The sequence below is a fragment of the Carya illinoinensis genome, chromosome 1, assembly GCF_018687715.1.
Source record: "Carya illinoinensis cultivar Pawnee chromosome 1, C.illinoinensisPawnee_v1, whole genome shotgun sequence".
Taxonomy (NCBI): Eukaryota; Viridiplantae; Streptophyta; class Magnoliopsida; order Fagales; family Juglandaceae; genus Carya; species Carya illinoinensis.
The window spans coordinates 23,112,972-23,126,354 of record NC_056752.1 but is presented as its reverse complement, the minus strand read 5'-3'; the positions used below and the strand labels follow the sequence as shown (position 1 = coordinate 23,126,354).

At 35.9% G+C, this 13,383-nt stretch overlaps 1 protein-coding gene across 2 annotated transcripts; it reads right to left on the bottom strand.

Moving 5' to 3' along the window:
- Window positions 1–1,131: 1,131 nt before the first annotated feature.
- Window positions 1,132–13,089, bottom strand: LOC122313748 (flowering time control protein FPA-like). 2 transcript variants are annotated; one of them, XM_043128964.1, is made up of 6 exons: window positions 12,597–13,088; window positions 9,408–9,653; window positions 8,743–8,829; window positions 7,473–8,464; window positions 5,345–6,711; window positions 1,132–1,588 (listed from the first exon to the last, which is right to left on the bottom strand). In XM_043128964.1, the coding sequence occupies exons 1-5, from the start codon at window positions 12,882–12,884 to the stop codon at window positions 5,346–5,348; spliced, it is 2,979 nt and encodes a 992-aa protein (XP_042984898.1). In that variant the 5' UTR covers window positions 12,885–13,088; the 3' UTR covers window positions 1,132–1,588; window position 5,345. The 2 variants fall into 2 exon arrangements, with proteins under 2 accessions (XP_042984898.1, XP_042984903.1); XM_043128969.1 differs by lacking the exon at window positions 9,408–9,653 and having other exon boundaries at window positions 12,597–13,089.
- Window positions 13,090–13,383: the final 294 nt, after the last annotated feature.

Genomic DNA, 13,383 nt, shown 5'->3' with positions numbered 1-13,383 from the left:
ATATTATGCACATAACTTAAATAGTAAGATTTAATTTACAGAATATATTCTTAAAATAATATGTAGAGCACATCTAATAAAGTGTTTACATGACATGATTTGATTTAAAATTAAGTTCTAAATTTTAAATTTTAAAAATCAAATCTTACCATTTAAGTAACGTGGATAGTGTGATCTATATACCTACTTGAAAATAGATTAACTATTTTCCCATTATATATCTTAATCTTCCCCATAATCGCAATGCCCCCACAAAAACTATAGGAATGATATATTTTATTCAACATTTTACACTTTCATAACAACGGTGGTTTTTATTCAATCTCTTATTTTTTAAAAAATAAAATAAAATAAAATAAACATTTGGTTTACAATCATAGTTATCATATTATTAGTGTATACGAATAACATCTCTCTTATTAAGAGCATTCCCAACAGGTACCGCATACCTACATTTTCCCTATAATTTGAGAAAAATTTAGGGATTTCATCAAAATAACCTCTGCATCCAAATTTTCATTTTAGGAAAAGTATTTAGGGTATGTACAATAGTTGCCCAAATATGGGGGAACCATTGTTCATCCCCAAATTATTTTTATTAATATTTTATTCTAATCATCTATACTTTCTATCATATTCATCTATTTCCAATTATCTACACTTTCTATTATACTCATATTTGTTATAGTTTTAAATAATAATTTTAAAAATAATTTAAATAATTACGAAAATATAAAAATAATAATTTTAAAAATATTATCATACCCACAAAAAAATAATTTAAATTTTTGTTAAAAATATTTACTAGAGTAATTGTTCAAAACATAAGAAAAAATATTGAGTAGTTTAAGTTTGTAAATTGAATTGTGAGAAAAAAGTAATAAAAATAGAATAGAGAAATATTATTTTAATAGAATAGAGAAAGTATAGGAAATAGGATGTATAAGATTTTTGAAATATGAGTAAAATTTAGGAAGAAATTCTAAGGAATATCAAATTTTATGAAAATCCCAATGTCAATGCTCTAAAAACATCGAAACTTGGGATCAAAAGCGAAACCCCCAACAGCGTCTCTCTATAAATGCAACTCAACTGGTCAACTATAAGAGAGAGAGAGAGAGAGAGAGAGAGCAACTGGATAACTTTAACAACAAATCCGCTCCATCTCACGATATTCGAGTGGCCAGAAAAAATAAACATAAAAGCCAAAAATACGAAAGACGTTCAAATGGGAGTGGCTTTAAAGTTTCAACTAATAACTGGTGCCACATATTGAGAGAGAGAGAGAGAGAGAGTAAACTGGTTAAATTAGAAAAAGAAAAAAGGGGCCGGATTGTGAAGCAAACAGAACATCACAAAAGGAAAATTGCTATATAAGTAAGAGACCCCTATCGTACAAGTCTGGGGTTCCAAACAGACGGAGAAAAGATGGAGGAGCCACAAGTACGAACATCATTCACCAACAATTCATCTTTAAAAGCCATTCTCGCTTTGCCATAGCTCCCTCCCACTTGCTGTCTCATTCCGAATTCCAAACGTACGTAGATGACGATTAAAGCCCATTTCCGAAAAAGGATAGCACGAGCACCTACACCGTGAAAGGTAACCAAAAAAAGGATGAATAAAAAAGCAGCAGAGGGCTGTTAGGGTATATTTTGGATAGAACAGTCGCTCCAATTCAATATTTCTGACGATGCCCTTTTTAATATAAAGATTTTTTTAAAAAATGAAAGAATCGAGTGTAAAGCAGCTTGCTTGCGCAACCCCATTTGAACACTTCGGACTATCATAGGCCTAACTGCCTAATCACTACCTTTATCTATTCTTTTTCCCAAGTGTTCTATTTTCACGAGGGCGGAGGTTGGAGGTTATGTTGTTTAATTTATGGTACCATGTTTAATAACTACTATAACTAATTACTTTATGGTGAGTATTAATGGTTGCCTGTCTAATAAATTAACACTTAAAACAGACCCAGAAAAAATTGTAGAGCAAAGGAGAAAGCGCAGAAGAATGACTCTCGCTGCATTGTCGAAACAACTTTTACCTGATCACGCAGACGGCTAAGCAAAATAATCAAGAGGTTCCGAATTATAATTTTAGAAGAAGAACCAACCATACTTAAATACACTACTGTTTGATGCTGTATTTTAGGATCCAGTTTCCTTCAATATGTTGGGGATTCAACTCGGCAGTCCTATCATCCATTGACGGAAGAAGATATAACGCAAGTAGAAGACATGCATGTAGGTTCAATTCAAAAGTCTCGCTTCCACACTTCGGTTAGATTAGAAAAACTTCAAAATTTGACAAGGGCTTGGAGTCGGTTTAAACATATACATATATATATATATATATATATATATATATATATATATGTATACGACCACCATTGACATCCCTCCAACCTACGTATCGATTATAGCTTGCAAATTAGAAACACATTTTGATCCCTTTTAAATCCAACACGAGAATTAGAAAGCGTTTCATATACATCTTGCAACAAGATCTGGTGTTTCGGATCCATGAATGACATTTTCTGGACATTAGGTTTTGTCCAGAAAAGTGGACGTAAACCTTAGGAACATATAATTTCATTGGAAACACCAGATCAGTACCACACAGAGACACTCTGCTCACCCAGTTTTCCAAGCTTAAGCTAACATACAGGCATGTTTCGTGTTGGGTGTCATTTTCATTCCCATTAGATATCTCGACTCATTAAGCTTCGGCCCTACAATGTCAGCAAAGAGTTAAAACCTGGTGTCTGGCAGGCGGGTTTGGCTTTCATAACAATCTCTCACATAGGATCCTAGGATCGGTGGGTTTTCAATATTGGATCGGAAGAGAACCATTAAGATTTTACTGTCTATCATACTTTTGTTGTGAACCTAGTCATATAATCATCACTTTCAACATTTCCTCATGATCCATGTCATCTTCGACTTTCAGACATCCTATCGTCGACAAGTTTAAGATGGTGACTGGGAACGGGTCATAGTAACAATGATTATGAAGAAGAAATAAAATATGCAAAGAAGATTGCAAAGATTAAGCTAACTGATTGTGTTAATTCCCAGCAATAGCAACAGGGGGCAAATATTCAAAGAAGATTGCAAAATTAAGCAAACTGATTGTGTTTATCCTAAGCAATAAAGAGCTCGAGTTATTTGCCTAAGCATCTAGTTAGGGATTGATGGACGAGAAGTCGTGCCATAAGTCACATGATGCAGTTGATGCCACCACCTTCTTAATTGGGAACACCATTCTAGATATTGAAATTATTGGTATTATTAAGTATCTTTTAAAAGTACAACCCCAACTCATTTTTATGAAGGACCCCATTTCTTGTGCACCGCCATCAGTTAATGTCTTTCATTCTTCACTCTATTGCACTTGCATGTTAGTTATACCGACTAAGTTTGCCTCCGGTCCAGAATAATATTCCCTGCATTCTTTATTACTATTTCATAATATGTAGTATAACAGAGATGAAAAAATCTATTCATCATTCATTTTCTCATCATCCCATGATGTAGTATTAAATAATAGGTTCACAAGTGAAATATAAAGTCTTCAATCATCTAATACCACATCATAGGATGATAAGAAGATGAAGAGAATTAAGATGATAAATAACATTACTCAAACGGAGATATGTGTTTGAGTTTTGTAGCTGACAAAAAATCGATAAGTTTACCTAAATTGGTGGGTTGACATCCTCAAGTTCTTTCGTCTTTTTAAGAGAGCTTGTATATCACATTGAGTATAACACAGGAACCCTTGGTGTAGGCACATATTAGATTATAACTCGATATTAAGACGTAATCTTTAGGTTCAATCTTCATAAGTTTTGCGCAAACACTTAATAATCATTCATTACAAGATTTATTGTTTATGAACGGCCTCCTTAAAGGGAAAAAAATGGTAGGGTGAAATTCCTGAATAACGTGACACTAATCCACGTTTCACAAATATAAATTTACTAGACATATCCTAAAATTATCTTCAAAATTAAGTTCAACGAACTCCACTGAAGTTACATTTCACAGTTACAAATTGACAACTTTTACTAAATGCTCACCATATCATGTACTAAGTAATCGCAGACACATCACAAAAAAGGGCTCCATATGCCACACACAAGCTATAAATTACAGGTATAAGCTACTAGGCACGTGAATGCAATAGCAGAAACTTAATATTGATAAAATGTACCAAATAACAGTGACATATATAACATTCTTCCCAGCAATGATATCTTAAATATCGAAACTAAATGCAATAAAACAGCAATTAAAAATTATGAAAATAGAAATCACCCAACAGCATGCTAGAGCAAGGTAACATAGTACTGAATAGGTTAGATAACCACTCCACAGAATGCTGTGGTCATCTTAAACACACAATAGAGGGGTAAAACACACAGAAAATGCACATTGACCACAAGAACACACCATAAGAACAAAACCCCACATTTCTTATAAAAATTTATAACAGAGAAAAAAAGACACTATAAATAGAAACTAAGTAAATAAAAGTACTATCCGTATAAAAGAAATAGTCCATGTGGTTACTCCAAAATTGATTTTTTTTTTTTTTTTTTTTTTTTTTTTTTGGTGTAGTTTTGCTATTGATCAAATCACTGAATCAATCCCTCCATTACTCTACCGTCAGCAAAACGCTAGAATTACCATGTCAACACAAATAAGGTATGGTTTAGATAGTGATATGAGATGAGATGGTTTTAAATTAAAGTTGAAAGTTGAATAAAATATTGTTAGAATATTTTCTTAATATTATTATTGTTTTGGGATTTAAAAAAGTTGAATTTTTTATTCTATTTTGTGTGGGAATATGAGAAAGTTGTAGAGATGAGATGAGATGAAACACTTTCACCATCTAAACGGGCCTAAGTGTTCAACATGAGTTATTTGACATGTCATGTGTATGCCACATGCAGAAAAATTTGGAAATAAAAAAAAAAATTTTAAAAAAATCAATACAAAATCCTTTTTTTATATAAGTAATAAAAAATACTTTTTTATAACAATTTAAATCAAAATTAAAAAAATTATTTTAGAAAATTCGGGGCGGGGGGAGGAAAGCATATCAATTTGATTTTTCTAGCAAAAAGGGTGTCTGAAACCTATGACCTAAAACTATGAAGCAAAAAATAAAAATAAAAACTGATCCGAACATTCATCTTATGCAAACAAAAATGAAAGGAAATACACAACTTAACTTGGCCAACAAACCACCTCTAAACTAGAGCAGGTCGAATTTCTCAAAAACATAATAGATTTATGAATTGAATTATATTACTCGTATAAGGAGGAATTACCTCATTGTTGATTTCCAGACCCTCGTCCTGCCTGGGTGGTCGTTTGCTGCTGTTGCTGTTGTATCTGTTGAAGAAGGCTAGCAGCAAACTGTAGCGTTGACTGGTAGCGTTGGTTCTTATCAACCTCAACATCTGGCGCGCCCTGGGAATTGCCAAAGAGTGCAGATTGAAGCTGCTGCACCTGGCTGGGAAGCTCTGAGCTCACTTTTTCAGCTGATATAGTTACTGGTTGGGAATGAAGTGAACCGTGAGCCTGCCCAGATGAGGACAAAGGAGGAGCATTTGTTTGCTGAAAATTTGGCAAGCTGTATAACCCAGAAGCCTCCATTCCATGAACCATCCCGTAGCCTCTCTGACCACTAGCAGGAATTTCAAGTTGATACTGTTGTCTCAATTGGGAAGAAGCAGCAACCTGTCCATTTTGATTCGGCCGAGGCAAAATAGCACCCTGTCGGGGCAGGCTGAAAGAAGAGTCCTGAATTTGGGCACCACCAAGTACTGATGGTGCACTATGGCCTGGTGTGCTTGAGACAAGTGGGTAAGGCTGATACTGAGATAGGTTTTGCATTTGAGGATTAAACTGACTCCTCAACTGTTGCAAAGAATGACCAGTATGGTCAGAAGTTTGATGATCTTGTCTCCAGTCTTGAGATGGGGTCTCTTTATCAGATGCAACTTGAGGTGGAATTGAAGGCCTGACAGAGGATGAGCCTATTTCAGGCTTTGCACTTTCTGAAGCAGAAGATTGTGTGTTTGGAGGCAGTAAGGATGCTAGAGTTGCAATAAGCTCGGGGGTTAATGTTACTCCAGGTTGGGCCACTGCAGCTGCATTATTAGAAGTGTATTCTTGGGGTACTGACAGCATTGCAGGGGACTCATTTGTAACTGGGAAAACTGATTTAGGAGGAAGACTTGATTCCTCATGCAAAACCCTGTTATAATCCATTGGCAAAACTTGTTCCTCCTTCGAAGAGATTACACCATACTCTGCACGAGAAGGAATCTGCTGTCTGTCTATGTAATGAGAAGCGGGGACAGGAAGATATGATTGTTGCGGTATAGATGTTCCAGTAGGAACTTGTTGTGGAAACTTGAGAACCACACCATATAGACGTTCAGGTCCTGCAACTTTCAAAACATTAGTTAAGAAGTCTGATGGAGGTACCAAAAATAAGGTGGTCCCATCATCAAACTTGGCAACACCCGCACGGTTTTTGGCACCCAGGTAGCGAAGGAATTCAGTGTACGAAGCAAAATCATCTTCACTGTCTGGCAAGAAGAAAACAATATCAAACCCAATGGCATCAGCATAGTGTTTTGTGAGCATATCTAATCCCGTTCTGGCTGAGCAATTAACTGCCTCAGGACTGCAAAAGAAAAAAAATTCTCACATAAACAAGAGCTACCAGACGTGTGAAGAAATTTTGGTAAAAGCAGTTTGTATCAAGTGAAAATAAATCTCTGATTTCCAAAATTGAGGGTGTGAAAATCAGATAGGAAAAGATGCACACGCGTAAAAAAGAAGAAAATTGTTCCAGAGATATCAGGACAAACAATGAAGGACCAAGAAACTTCTTGTACATTACAGATATACGCAAGTTGTGTGTGTGTGTGTGTGTGTGTGTGTGTGTGACTGACTTGGGAGATAAAAATAAAACTATGAACACTTCATTTAATATGGTTGCAGCCAATTTCACGGGGCCTATAAAGTTGAAAGATAGATTTATGCTCCTACATATTACAACATCCAAAACTATATAGCACACTAAAAAAGATATTGGACAAAATACTGTAAAAAAGTGTTTGCAAAAGACACGCCAAAGTACATAGGATGTATACAAGAGAGTTGCCTATTTAGATACAACCATTTAAAATCTAACTGAAGCACTTATTTGGAAAAAAAAAAAGTCCAACTTTTTTATAGTTAAACGATCATATTATATTCATGAGAATAGGCTTATAGCCCAGATACACAGGGGGTATACAAGAGTTAATACCTATCTAAGAAGAAGGGAGGGAAACAAGAAAATCATGAAAATCTAGGCCATTAAAATCTAGGCACAATATCTTAAACAAAGACATAAATGACGTCAAAGACCGAAAACTAGAAAAGGGGAAGCATACTCACATCTCAGTCTCTATTCCTTTTCCTATAGGGACACAACGGGCTTGACAAACAGGTGTTCCCCCCTTAGCAATAATACCACGCCATATGTAATCATTCTCAACATAACCCTGACCAGGTCCTCCAGCCATGAGCCTGGCACCAACAGGACTAAGGCTGCTCTTCCCTTGAACATTTGCAAAATTATTAGAGGCACCTCCATCAGTTACTGGACCAGGCCCATATGATTGATCCATCCCAAGCCCACGGTCATCAATCCTTCTCAAAGGAAAAGAAACATCATCAATGGGCAAAGCTTCATCTACCCTTGACCTCTTAGAATCCCTCTGAAACTGATTTATGTCAAATACATCCCAAGCACCAGATGCAGATCTTGTGGACGGTCTAATACCTGGTGCAGGAGAAGGGAGCATCCCAGGTGCAGGAGATGGCCTTTTCCAGTTTGAACCCATCACATTTTTCAGATTAGCATCCTGAAAATTAGGATGAGAGGCCAAATCATCAAATTCTGGGCCTGAAAATGGAGGTTCAAGACTACCTTGACGACCAAATGGCCTCACTGGCAAAGTTTGCAACGGTCCAGGAAAATTATTTGATGTCACAGGACGATTATGACCAAACAAATCCACCTGTGCAGGTCGAAATGGAGGTTCATTAAGAAATATCTCTGGTCTAGGCCCTTTAGCCGCAGGATACAAACCAGGGTAATCTTTGCCAGGTGCCAGGTCACTGCTCGAAAACATAATGGTTATTCGAGGATCATTAAAAAGCCGTCCTTGCAAACCCTCCTTTGCACGCCGGGCTTCATCCACACTCCTAAATTCCACAAAGGAATAGTGTCTTGAAGGAAAACTCTTAATTCTTTCAATTTCACCAAATAAAATCATGGCATTATGGAGCATTTGTTCATCAATCTGAACAGAAGGAGGGTAACCTATCCACAAAACATTACTGGGCTGTCCATCTCCTTTTCGCCCCACAGAAGATTGAGGATGCTGCAACATGACAACACATATTTAGAAAAAGTAACCCTTTTGGTGGGTGCAATAGAAAACCGCCACTTGCAATTCTAAAAGAAAATTACCATCTACTGTCAAGATACCTCCCACAAAACCACTGACAGTTCCAACTTAACAAGTGATTTAGTCCACCACTGAGTGGTATACTAGATCTCATGTGACACAATTCCTCAGAGACACATGGCCTCAAAGGCATCATAAATAAAGAAAACTCAACTAATTTAGCACGACAGAATTCTCAGGTTGGAACTCACCAGTTGCCTTTTAAGACCTAAATGGGAATCAGCAGGTACCATGCTTCTGCCCAGAAACTGCCCATCTCTGGAGTCAAGCCACTGTTCCTGTTGGCATCATATGAGCTCATTTCAGAATGACGTGAAAAGAAAAAAGAAATCACAATTACAGGGGTAAAAAAACCGTGAAACCAAACTGATCAACCAAACCAGGCCGACCAGTTCAGTCCTGTTCTATTTAAGATTTGGCCAGCTTTGGTTTCTAGTTTCAGGATTTTTAACATTTCGGTTTAGTTCTGGTTTTGAGTTCTTTTAACCTTCATGCAAGTAGGTGCATGCTTGAATAGGAGACTTTTGTCCACAGGAGAGTAATTTTTGGTATACAGTAAAAGTTTTTTCCATACTTCTTCCCAAACATACAAAACTGTCGGCTCAACATATTTCACACTTCTTGATTAAAAATCTATTATTTTAATATAAACACACATCAATTTGTGGTGGCCCACACTTTCAAAAACATATAAAGTTTTCATCTCAACTCCGTTTCTTCACTATTCATCAAAAACTTCACAACTTTTCAAGTTCTGTGCCAACTTGAAACCCTCACACAATGGCAGCTATCATGATGAATCTCGTTAATACTACAATATCTCAGAAATACAATAAAGTAACTAAATAAGACTTACTCTTCTTGAGGGCTGTGACCGAAGGAAATCCACACGTATCTGGTCACCACCTAAACGCTTCCCATTCATATTTCTCATGGCTTGGGAAGCATCTTCCAATCTAAGGTATTCAACAAATGCAGTATTGCGGTCTCTAAGGAACTTAAAATCCTCAATTTTACCAAAATTATGAAATTCTTCTTCCAATTCTTCCTTTGAAACCATTGGGCTAATTCCACCGACCCATAGACTCTTACAAGGTTTTGCCTGCAAAGCAGGATTTTGTAAGATATTTACAAACATCACAGGATTGCATGTTTCAATAGCTAGGCATTTAGAAAACTTAGAGAGAAACAAAATACTATATATGAGAAAAAAAGATCAAATTGGTGTCAAAAGAAAATCATACTACTTGCTCCAGAGGGAAAGAAACTAGTATTACTAATCTGTGAGCAACTAACACCAAGCTTCAATCAGCCTGTGCAGGCAGATGCACATATCTTTTAGAGATTAAAGATGCCTAAACATCAAGTCCATGGAGGCGAATGAATAAAATAATTAATGTGCGAGGTGAAGACACATCTAGGGATTTTAAGTGTTGCTATTTCTAAAGAAGTATGATGAAAATATGCACAGATGATCTCATTAATGGTAACTTGCAGATGTCTTACAATCACCAAAGGTGGCTATGATCTGTAGAATTAAATTATATACAAACATTCTCAGGCCCGACTAGAGTGGATGCAGATCTAATAGAGACTCTGAATAAACAGGTTTGAACTTAGCAAAACAACAAAGGATAACCAGGCTTGCGGAAAATAAATTGTTTACAGGCCTTTATTCCACAATCAAGATACCTCACAGATACGACTCTACTTTAGTTGAAAAAGAATGCTCCCAATATATAGATTGTGCCGCATAAAGAAAATATATTGCATTCATATTTAAGAATTCTTCTTATTGGTTCTGCATAATTGAAGAATTCTCAGCTTTTGCACTAGAGAGTTAAATGTAATTTAACACTTCCTCAAAGTATTTTTTTTTTTTTTTTTTCTTTTCTTTTAAAAGGGATGTGGGGTGGGGTGGGGGGGAGCAAGTAAGCTCTTTCAGTCTCATTTGGTGGGTAGCAAAAGACTTCTGCAACGAGATCATGTTTTTTGTTACAATGGCAAGAATAATTATAGGCATCAAAATGAAGTACAGTTAAAGGTATGATAAATTCAAAAGCCAGCATGGAGCCTTTTAATGGAAGAAATCTTATAAGCTCAAGACTGAATTTGTGAATTTGAAGCGCAAGGCTCAAACAAAGGTAAGGTCAGAAATCAAAACTATCTTCATAGCCTTAAACCCATTATTCATGAACAAGCTAACAAGAAGTTTACATCATCTTTAACTATCAAAAAAAAAAAAAGAAAAGAAGTTTACATTATCTTTCCTTGCTGTATCCTTCTCTGACTAAGTATTTATCAGGTAACAACATAAAGTACGACTACATGATACTTCCATCTTATAATAGAATGCCATGTTATTTAAAATAAATGCTTATATATGCAATTTTATTGACTTGGCATCCCATGATACCAAGTGAGTATCATATCATCCTCTCCAAATAAGGTACAAATCCGTGGTTGGACCCCAATATCGTAAATTTAGAAAAACCAGAGCAAGCGCAACTTAATTCAAGAAATAAAATTGTTTAACTTAATAATGTTAAGATTCATGTAGCCGGCTAGAAATTTAAAGAAAACATTTTTCCTATTGGCACTGGTTGTCCGAACAAAGTTTAAACTGAGTAGTGCTACATGTACTAATAATTTTACTTACAATTTAACGTACAAGACTCATTTTGTACTTATAAATTTCATAATTTTCAACGTATCAATAGCTAACACATGGAGAAATAAGTTTTTCTTAAGTACAATTAATATTTTTCTTACAACTAATCTCAAAATTGCCCAGGCCTTCGGTAAGGAATTTCCCGCAAGTATATCTCGAATAATTCAAGAAAAATTATTTTAGTTTGATGTCCTCAAGATTGTGAATGGGCAGTGTCAACCCCAAGGCATCCGGTTTATAACAGTGTAACACTGATCAGTAGACCATACACAAACTCATGTTCTTCTATTTTAGTCTATTTGCTTGAGTGAACGTTTTGCCTCGATTTGATCCTCACATCCTCATTTGAGTGCAGATCCATCTCTACATCCTAGGGTTTGCATAATCAGATAAATAAAAAAATAAAAAAATAAAAATCCATTCTATTTATTGCTTTCATTGACTTAGGAAAAGGGTAGCAAACTCACATCAGGAACTTCGTTCAAAAAACTATTTCAGGGATGAAACCTGGTTCATGGAAGGAAAAGTTTAGGTCATCAACAAATCCTTGCCAAGTTTCTACTTCCTGCATCGGTCCATGCTAAGCTAAGAACAAACTGATAATTGCAGTTCAAATTTGAAATCTCAGCCGTTTCGATTAGCACATTTTTATGAGCCTAACCGTTGAGTGGCACATGTACTGCATAATTCACACGAACGTTTGGCATCCTCTTGCTCTCGGGCTTCATTGGGAATCATTTGTGAAACCTAGTGCTATCAACTAATACTACAATAAATAAGACAGACGTCACCCAATTCATTATGATCCACAATTGATATAATGATTTTGCCGAATTACTCCCAACCATAGAAGACGGATTGTGAGAAGTATGAGCCACCTTCGATTGGCTTAATTCCATGTAAAGTTCAAACATCTAGCTTTTTCCTAAATCTCGATCGCAGTTCGATAGTTCAAACTCGAGGTCGCATAAAACAAAAATGTTTCGGTAATGGAGACACGTAAAACTCACGTTTCCAGCCTCGAATAACCCGCAAATCGATTTTACTAGTTTTCTTTTCCTTTCCGCTGTTGGTTTAAAACCAACTCACGCTTCAATTCTTATGTAATTTTTTAATTAAGGTGCAGTTTTGATCCCAGTAAATGCATCAAAATATTGAATTGAACCTAATTTCCTGGTTATCCAATTATCATTTACCCCAAATCCATTATTCTGTTAGGGATCTGAGAACGAATCTTGGGATTGAAAGTTGAAACGAATAAAACTGAACAAATTGTGATTTTAAAAAAATTAAATTACAAGAACTCACAAGTCCATAAAGCAAAAAATAGCAAAAGCCAAATAAATCTAACGAGACGCAGAGATCAGAACAAACCGGACGAGCAAACTCGATCTTAACCGGGTTACCACGCAGCTCGACCCCTTGTAAAGCTTCCTTGGCAGCCTTGGCATCCTCGATACGCTTGAAGAAGACGAAGGCGTAGCTCCGCAACGAGTACGTGGTGACGCTGTCGAGCGCACCGTACCGGGCAAAAAGGTCCATGAGATCCGAGTCGGTGACGTCGCTCGCCAGGTTACCTACCCATAAATTGTTGGACGGCGTCTCCGACTCGTCGGAATCTGCGTTCCTTACCGGCCTGCCAGATTTGGTCGGCAGCGGCATTGCGACCGAAAACCCTAGAAACAAGATTAGGATTCGGTTAAGAGAGAAAGAGGGACACACCTAGATTAGGGTTGGGGGAAGAGATTTGAGAATGATATGAGATGATTAGTATTTAGAAACAGGAGTAGAACCCTAGAAAACTTGGGACTCAGCTGAGGCAGTTCGAAATTTAAGAGAGAAGAAGAGAGATTTGAGTATTTATTATCTCACACCGTATATATTATAGAGCGGAGTAGCACCGCCCATTCATACCGCTAGTTAGTTTTTTATTTAATTTTTTATATATTTAAATATTTTTAAAAAATAAACAAAATATATTAATATATTTAAAATTACTTTTATAATTATTAAATTTAAAAAAAACAACAGTCAAGTAGAACGACGTGTTTCAATTAGCATACTAATACTTTTGATATATTATATATTTTAATATTATTTTTTATTTTTTTATTTTTATTAAATTAATTGAATTATTATATTTATTCTCTATATAATTTAT

Excerpts from the sequence above, each read along its gene's own strand:
- LOC122313748 (XM_043128964.1), bottom strand. The coding sequence starts at position 12,884 with ATGCCGCTGCCGACCAAATCTGGCAGGCCGGTAAGGAACGCAGATTCC. Across the intron at positions 9,654-12,596 it reads AGATCGAGTTTGCTCGTCCG|GCAAAACCTTGTAAGAGTCT; the intron begins GTTTGTTCTGAT and ends CCTGCTTTGCAG. Across the intron at positions 8,830-9,407 it reads GGTCACAGCCCTCAAGAAGA|GAACAGTGGCTTGACTCCAG; the intron begins GTAAGTCTTATT and ends TGATGCCAACAG.